Here is a 9076-nt window from a genome sequence, read left to right as displayed (position 1 = left end):
CTTAGGAGTTCCCATCAGACTGTTAGCTGATTTCTCGAAAGAGACTTTACAAGCAAGGTGCTGGAAAGAAGTATTCCAAGTCATGAAATTCAAAGACCTACATCCAAAATCGCTCTGCCCAGCAAAGCTTTCATTTAGATTGGAAGGGCAGATAAAGTGCTTCTCAGATAAGGTCAAGTTCAAGGAGTTCATTATCACCAAGCCCTTATTATATGAAATGTTAAAGGAACTTATCTAAGAAAAAGAAGATAAAAAATATGAACAGTGAAAGGACAGCAAACTTACAGTTATTAACAACCATACCTAAAACAAAAGCAAAGTAAGCAGACATCTAAAACAGGAGCAGAGCCACAGAAATGGAGATCACATGGAGGGTTAGCAACAGGGAGGGTGGGAAGAGGGGTGAGGAAGGTACAGAGAATAACAGACAGTGGGGAGAAAATAGACAGGGGGAGGGCAAGAGTAAGTGTGGGAAATAAAGAAGCTAAAGAACTTAAGATACATGGACATGAACTAAAGGAGGGGAATGTGGGGGGAGGGGGTGTGCAGTGTGCAGGATAAAGGGGAATGAAGGGGGGAATGGGACAACTATAATGGCATAATCAATAAAATATATTATGAAAAAATTTTTTTCTTTGTACTTTAGCATTTTTCTTTGCAACCTATCATCTCTCTTCCTCAAAACACTATATTCAAATGTTAACTTTTCAGATACCTAATATAGGAATATATATTGTTCTGGTATTGTCCTAAATTCTGGTATTAAGGAATATAGGGGGAATAAGATAGCTTTCAAAATGTTTAGAAAAAGCAAGCACATAAAGAAATTATTTTTCTCAAATGTTTTCTGGTGCTATGCCATCACTCTTCTTCAAAACCATTTTGCCCACCAAAATTGATGAATTAACCAACTTACCGACTTTTGTAACTTACTGAACTCAACCTTCCAGAATGGTGGATATAGTAAACATAAAATTTATTAGAGTTCTCTATTTTTTTCTGGTTTTTCTACTATAAGTCATTTAACCTAGAGGTTGAAGTTTGGTTGATACCAAAATAGTTGTCAATTCCCCTGTTCTCCAATATATCTTCTTATTCACCCATTGTAACAGAATTTTTAAGCTAAAAATGTAAGTTACTAAAGTAAAGACTTCAGGCTGTTTTGGAGAAGAGGGCTGTATCCAAGCTCTGGCCAGTGGGATTTCAGCATAGGTTTTGTGTCAAGCTTTTCTGAATCTTCCTTAGGAAAAGCTGACTACTTATTGATCTCAATTTGGATTATGAAGATGCCCATCTCACTCTAGAGATGAGAGCTAGACAGGGAGAAGCCATGGGCTCTCTGATGTTGTAGAGCAGAGGCAGCAATGAGCCCTGCACTGACCCTTGCACTCCCTCTGAGAAAAAGATAAACTTCACCTCATTCAAGCAACTGTGATTTGGGGTTCCTATCAATGGAGCCAAAACCATTCCTAATACCGCAACTCTTGTTACTTGGGGTATCTGAAAAATAAAAACACGTTTTTATGTTTTTGCCTGTCCTCTGAAATTCCTGAGTGGCTATCAGAGAAGATGATCCTAATAGATTTTCCTAAGTTCTGGTATTTTAAGGAATGGTTTAATAATAAGCCAAATTATATAGTCCTGAGTAAAAATCAAAATAAACTTCTGGTATATAAATCACAAACTGAATTTCAGGCCAGCAGTCTATGAGGTAAGTAAGTTAACAAAACAAAATACTGTACCATTTAGGTTTTTTAATTTTTTATTTTAAGAAAATACATAGCCAAGAATCATTTTATCTATGCTGTTGTAGATATAACTTTGAAAATCTAAATAAGCTTACTGACTTCTGAATCTTTTACATTAACTTGTATTTAATTTTCACATTACTGTTCTTATGGCTTATATACTCACTGAACAATTTTTCAACATCATTTAAAATGACTGAAAGACAAAGGTCTGCATCTATGAAATAAGTAAATGTGTATTAGCAAGAATTAAAACATTTTTGTCAAGAAAAAATAGTGGCTTGTTTGTGAACTGTCTGTGTATCAGAGTTGAGAAAATTCACTTAAATTTTTGTTTCAATTTGCTAGCAAATACTGTACTACTTAGAAATCATTCACCAGTCTTAAAGCTTAAACTCACATTCCACATCTTAACCTCCTCAAGTTGGAGGCTTACCGTCTTAACACGGGGTAGCAGGGCTTCCTTGAGGCTACTGATTAAGAGGGGGCACCTACCTGCTTGCTCACTAGCAACTGTTCTAACCTTGACTGAGCAGGCCTGCAAATAAATCCCATACCACTTACTCATTCATTCTGATTTGCAAAAATGACAAGACCTGGATGAAAAGATAAAAAAAATTAGTGAGAAAAATTCTTTTTTTTAAAGTTAGTCTTTTTCTTGCTTCTTGGCTAGAAATGTCATATTTCTAAATGTTATAATCTTCCTCTGGCAGACCGCCAGGGAGTTTGTACCTTTGATAGAATCCACACAATTTGAGTTCCTCTATGCAGTCCCTGCTTACTGCATTTTTAATTTCAGAAAGTGAAAAAAGATATGATTACACCAAATACATTTTTTTAAAGGCATTTGGAGAATTACAAAGAAAATGCAATGAGAAATATGTATGTTTCATTCTCTTCTCCAGTATTCTCTTACAACTCTGCTTTCTTGGAAGAGAATTCATGAACTGTAATACTTGAGCAGATTCTCATCTGTAGGCTTTAGGATTTTCTTATCTGCCATGTTCACCACCCATCCAGGTGCAAGACCAAAAAAAATCTGCCTTGGATCCTTTCGAGTACTAAGCATCTTGAAGAGTTCATCTTTAGTGATATCAGGTAAAATATAACCGTACTTCTTGGCAAGTTCAAGTCTTGCTTCAGGAAATTTGGCAGGATCCGCCAGGTAACCCCGATTCTTTGCATCAGTATAATATGGGACCAAGGCTTCAGGTGGAAGCATTCTTTTTGGAATGGGTTGTCCCCTCAGGAAGAATGGAACAGGTTTGCACAGAATTTCTAAAAAACATTTTCAAATAAAAAAAACAAATATTGGCTATATATAAAAAGATGTTCTTTAATAATTGTCTTTTAATTATTTTTTAAATATTACCAAGATCAGAACTTAATTCTAATAACTTGTTTTAATTAAATAGGCTTGTCTTAAGTAAGAAAATGAAATGCTTCATTTTTGAAAGTTTATATCTTAAAAGTCAAAGTTACTCCTCAGTTACCAATAAATAATGAATTTTCTATGCATAGGTAACAAAATATTTAAGCCTCATGTTTAAAATTGAAAACTAAATCCCTTTATGTCATACTAAAGTACATTAAAAAAAGATGGAGTCCCACCAGCCAAACCACTAATAAGAAATCCTAAAACAGAAAATCAAAGTGCCTGAACTGCAAGTCAAGGAACAATAAGGACTTTTAAAATCCTCATGGCAGCTAGGATGACACAAAGAAGAAAAGAAAATGACCACAGAACAAGCTTACCCAGGCTTCTTGGATCATAGAAAGCTGTAGTAACGACACCGCCATTTTTTTCAATTGCAGCAATGGCTAGTTCTGAAGCCAACTGTACTTCAATGTTAACTTTTGCCTTAAAGGTATCAGCGCCCTGTAATATGTTAAAACAAAGTCTGCTAGTAGACAGCTTGAATAAGAGTAAATTATGGCAACCTTCCTTTTTACAGTGTTTTATCCTCCAAAATACCTACAATGTAACAGTCATTCCTATTTTTTCCTAATTTTTATTTTTTTAGTCATTCCTACTTTTAACACCTCTGCTCTGACATCCTATCAAATAATATCAATTTTTTTACATTTTTTAGATCTCTTGTTTTACCAATTTTCATTCTCTGTAATCAGGGATGACTATCTTTTCATTTGATGTCTTTAGTAGACCTCAATATAACTAACTGCCCACTCCCAGTACTTCATTAATTGTAGACTGTATAATTCTCCTACAACTCTGACAGAATTACTGTTAAACCAATGTCACTGATGGGGACACTGAAGTAAGAGGTTAAGGAAACTGCCCCAGACCACGAAGCTAGGTTTCTAATCCAGGGAGTTTAGTCACAAGCATCTATATCCTTAACTACACTATGCTGTATGATATAGACAAAAACTTAACTTTCTCATCACTAAATAAGCAAGAGGCCAAGAGATGATTAAAGAGGGGGATGAGCTGGTTAGAACCAGGGAAAGAACAAAAGATCCGGCAACCATATCTGAGCGTTAGAGGTGTCAGCTCCCTCTAGAGAAAAAGTAGAATAGAAATTTATTTTGAATTCACTATTGATTTTATTATAGCCTCTAAAGTGGTAATAATAAACATAATGATGATGATGTCTATCTTTCCTGAGAACAGTCAACACTAAAACAACGCAATACTAAACTTTAAAGTTCTGTTTTTGGTCACCTTAGTTAGGATGTGCGTGCTATATTTTACTTTACTTTTATTATTTTTAAAATTCTCATCTGAGGGTATGTTAATTTCAAAGAGAGAGAGAGAGAAACTGGGGAGGAGTGGGGGAGAAACAGAGAAACATTGATTTGACCGAAAAACATCAATTCATTGCCTCTCATACACATCCCAATTGGGAATCAAATCTGTAACCTAGGTATATGCCCTGACTGGGAATCAAACCCACAGACTTGTGGGTTATATAGGACAATGCTCCAAACTGAGCCACCCAGCCAGGACCATTTTACTTTAATCTCAAAACATTGTAACAAAAATTAAAAGATGGTGGCCAACAGCACTCCTTTAGTGGTTACAAAAATATTTGCTAATTTGGTATGGCTGAAATAAGCTGGTTCCTAATCAACTTCCTTTTCTTAATTATAAAATTCTAATGTATCTCAAAAGGTTCCATCAATTTCAAGGAGCATTTTCTCACAGTTTTTTCCATTTATAATTCCAGCCTGCATTTGTATAATCAATGGCATCTCTGACTCAACAAAATAACATTTTATCATATTATCTGTGATTTTTAATTATTATGCCATAGTTGCTTAATTATTTTTCTATCCTTGGGCATTGGAGTTAGTTCCATTATTTTTAATATTATGAAAAGGATTCTTGGGAATATCTTTGTACCAGTTAGGTTTCTTTTGTTTTTCCTTTAGTACATACATTCCCAAATTGGTATTTTTGTGCTGAAGGATAAATATAATCTTAATAGTCACTTTTTATTGCAAATCTGAAATCCAGAAAAGGTCAACTTATTTACAAAGCTATAAATTATATGTTACAGTACTTATGAAGCCACTGTGCTGATGTTTTTCACTATTATTTCAGCTAGGGTAGAAACACACTTAAAAGTTGTTGAGATGTGCACCTTAATGGCTGATGAGGTCATGGATTTTTCCACAGCTTAATTACATACATGTCTCCTTAAATACCCAGAGAAAATACTGAGGCTTAATTGTGTATTTAGTATTCTTTTTTCAAATCATTTTATTTGGAATGCTTTTATCCATAAGGTTTATTTTTTTGAAAGGAAGCTTAAAACATTTTTCCATAAACACGTTTCCCTGTAGTGCACACAGCTATATTATTGACATACATGAAACAGGAACAGTTGGTTAACAATGTACAAGTTTATTTGTTTTTGAAACTCCAGGCCAAGTGATAAAAAACAGAAAACTTCTTTACTACAATTGAAATTGGATTTGATTTTTTCCTTTCTTCCATAAATATTAGCTGAGTGATTACCATGAGCCAATAAAGGAAATACAGCAATGAATCAAGGTACCTGAACTCAAAAAACTTACATAATAGTGATGAAGACAATAAAAACTAAATACATTGCATGGTAATAAATGTCAGTTCATATAAAAGCTTACCCAGTTCAAAGAAAAATACTTTGGACAAGGTAAGGCAGACAAAGTATGACTGTAGGGGTGGGGATAAGGTGGGATGTATGAGTGCTCGCTCTGTCATAAAAAACATCAAAAGGTTACATGTGATCAGAGAACCAAAGAAAGTGATGGAGCCGGGTGAATGGATACACAGAAGAGCATTCCAGGACCATGGATGAGAAGCCCCGTAATGAAAGAATGCTGACTTTCTAAAACATAATTTAGAGTACACAATTGAGTGTAACTCACTACTCAATCACTACTACGTAATGATTGTGACAACTTAAAAGGGATAAAAATGAAAGAAGGCAAAGTGATGATTATATTGAAATCAGAAATATCCTTCTATATAACTCCAAAAAAAATCTAGAGACTTACCTCTTCTACTAACTGGACACCATAATCCCTTTTAAGTGGCTGAACGGTCACACCTCTTCCATTGACGAGCTGGGTTAAGTCAATAGGTTGACTGGGGTCAACTCGACCCAAATCAATAAGATACTGCAGTCTGTTGAGACTCAAAGGCTGATACTGGCGTCTGAAGCTACAAGTAACAGTTGAAAAACTCAGTCAGAAAGATAAGAAACTTAGCTTTCTGTAAGTTCTCCAAATCAACTCAAAGCTTTGCTCTGTAATTTTTTTCCTCCATCAATTTAGATGTTTCAACAAAATAAAGCCCTCCAGAACGGAATAAAAACATGTAATATTGCTTGTTTTTTGGTAAAATAATTTACCTCTCTAAGCATTTATTTCACTCATTTACACATATAAATTTGTGAAAAATTACTGGGTGACACAAAGGGCCAGATTTTTACATATGTTTTGCTAAGCCTTTGAAGAACTACGAGAACAGGCATTATTATCTCCATTGTGCAGGTTTGAGTGCAATGTCTGGGGTTTTCTTCCTATTAATTCAGGGTAAATTTCATTACCGAAAATAATTCAGAGAAACAATAACAAAAGTTTCAAAGTAAATTTAAATTTGTACCAAGCTATTTTTTTAGGTTTTTCTCAATGAAATTTGGGACTTTAAAAAGCAAAAGCAACCTTACCTATGTCCTTCATTAAAGCCATATTTGGGGATTCGGATGTAAAATGGGGTCTGGCCTCCCTCAAAGCCAAGTCGGGGCCGTGTTCCCCTCTGCCTTTCTCCTTTATGGCCTCTGCCACATTTTCTACCTCTTCTTCGACCTCTTCGTCGTCTTTCCTACAAAGAAAGTTTTGTGATCTACTGATGTATTTTTTAAAACTGTATTTTACCTTTTCACTATATATATTTTATGCCATTTATTCATCCAACCAACCCATACTAGCTAAAACTACTATGCGCCCTGCACAATTCTAGGTGCTCTACACACTGAATCAGTATCTCTCTCTGCCTCTGAAGATGTAGCCGATTCTTGCAAAGTCCAAGTTGTGTTTCAAAGGCAACGAATAAGGATTTTACGACAGGCTTGCACTGAAAAATGCTAGAATTAAACATCCACAACAAACAATGATACAGAATATTCGAGAAAATTTATTTTACAATTAATTGTAAATACGTATGTGTTACGTATGTTACTTTGATTTAAAAATGAACTTAAGGAAACATTTTCATTTCCTGTGACCTCACAAAAGATATTTTTCAAAATTACAGTATGCCAACTTTTCAGAGCTGTATTGATTTTTCAAGATATCTAACGTAGCAAATCAACTCAAATCTTTCCCATAAAGACAAAGATACATTAGAAAAGCACTTCATTTTAAATCCAACTTTGAATGAGGCGATTTTGTAGTTTTTGCGACTTCGAAGCTCCGCTCTAATAAACAACTATACTTTTAAATGGAAACCTTATTAAGAATCGGAACCACACGGGCAGCTTTTCCTCTCCGCAATGAAGGATTGTAACCCCACGTTCAACCGAACACCCTTCGGGAAAGGAGTCCTCCAACACGACCTTAAGCGCCGCTCTCGTGGCCTCCGTCCCCCAGCGCTTCCCGCACCGCCATCAGAGATTTACCAGTTTCCTCGAACCTGGATTCGGCTTTAGGTTGGCCAGACTCACACGGGGCAGAGCCCGGATTAAGTCCAGAGCCTTGGCCCCACCACCTTGGAAGGGACCAGCCATGACCAGCACGGCCAGAAACCTCCACCTGCACCCTTTCCACCTCCAGGCCCCCTCTCTCTCGGGACGTTGCTTTACGGACTCGGCCCCGCCTCTGTCGTACTACAGCTTCTGAACGTTGCTTTACGGACTCGGCCCCGCCTCTGTCGTATTGCAGCTTCCGTTGCGTCCGCTACACCTTCTGGTAGCGGCTCGCCGTGAGCTCGGAGTCTGGTCATTCTTTTTGACTACGCGATCCTTTCTAAGAGTTCGTTTCTTGATGTGGGGCTTACGTACAAGGTTTTCTTACCCCGAACATTGAGAATGCAGCTCCTTAGGGAATTTTTGAGTCTGTGTGTGGCATGGTAGTCCTTTTGAGGCAATGTCTTCTCTAATCTCAACGTGGAGCCTGGAAGAGAATAATGCGCTAAATTAAAATATTAGCTTTGAGCTTGGGTAATCACGTGGTAAAATAAGAAAATAATACCAATGTGTACAAGTAAGTATGGACACCAATTGTATTTTTCAAATAAATATTTTAACAAATTTTTTCAAAGAAGTAATGCTCAAGGGTCCAGGTATTAAAATTCCTCCTTAGTAATAACCTGTGAATAAGATTAACGTATGCATTTTCATCCGTGTGCATGTGTATTGCCTTGGTCGAGTCATTGGGATACTAACTTCACTTACTATTAATAATGATAGGAATTGTACCAAGGCTTGTTAAGTGTCCAACGCTGTGTTAAGTCAGTCTTCCTTGATTTATCTAACTAAACAACCATTGGTAGAGGTAGATACTACCTTTTTATAGATGAAGACAGTAAGCTTAGAAAAGTCAGTCAGGTAGCTTGACCGGGGTCTCACAACAATCAGCAAAGCCAGGATTCAAACTTACACTGCGTCCTACTGTAAAACTAGTTATTTTTTATAATATAAAACTGAGTATATGCAGCACAAAATACCCTACACTAAAAATGTCAGCTCCTTAATTTTTGCCTCAGTTGAGGGTAATATAGAAGACCTTCCTTTTTTCTTTTTATTGTTCTTTTTATATTTTACCATCTTTCTGGGAATTTTTTCCTGCTGATTTCTATTAGCGATCACAAATAG

The 9076-nt window shown here is 36.1% G+C and overlaps 1 protein-coding gene across 1 annotated transcript; it reads right to left on the bottom strand.

The window, feature by feature from the left end:
* Window positions 1–2094: 2094 nt before the first annotated feature.
* MRPL15 (mitochondrial ribosomal protein L15) lies at window positions 2095–8101 on the bottom strand. The gene is made up of 5 exons (XM_037035380.1): window positions 7883–8101; window positions 6932–7086; window positions 6258–6423; window positions 3504–3627; window positions 2095–3026 (listed from the first exon to the last, which is right to left on the bottom strand). The coding sequence occupies exons 1-5, from the start codon at window positions 7988–7990 to the stop codon at window positions 2689–2691; spliced, it is 891 nt and encodes a 296-aa protein (XP_036891275.1). The 5' UTR covers window positions 7991–8101; the 3' UTR covers window positions 2095–2688.
* Between the last annotated feature and the right edge of the window lie 975 nt (window positions 8102–9076).

Source organism: Sturnira hondurensis, unplaced genomic scaffold, assembly GCF_014824575.4.
Source record: "Sturnira hondurensis isolate 20B ecotype Veracruz unplaced genomic scaffold, ASM1482457v3 Scaffold0022258, whole genome shotgun sequence".
NCBI classification, from domain to species: Eukaryota; Metazoa; Chordata; class Mammalia; order Chiroptera; family Phyllostomidae; genus Sturnira; species Sturnira hondurensis.
This window is presented reverse-complemented; position numbering and strand designations above follow the sequence as displayed.

Bases quoted from the DNA above. Each gene is read 5' to 3' on its own strand.
- MRPL15 (XM_037035380.1), bottom strand. From the start codon at position 7,990: ATGGCTGGTCCCTTCCAAGGTGGTGGGGCCAAGGCTCTGGACTTAATC. The intron at 6,424-6,931 runs GTAAGGTTGCTT...TGTTACTTGTAG, and splicing joins GGCTTTAATGAAGGACATAG to CTTCAGACGCCAGTATCAGC. The intron at 3,027-3,503 runs GTAAGCTTGTTC...AATGTTTTTTAG, and splicing joins CTATGATCCAAGAAGCCTGG to AAATTCTGTGCAAACCTGTT.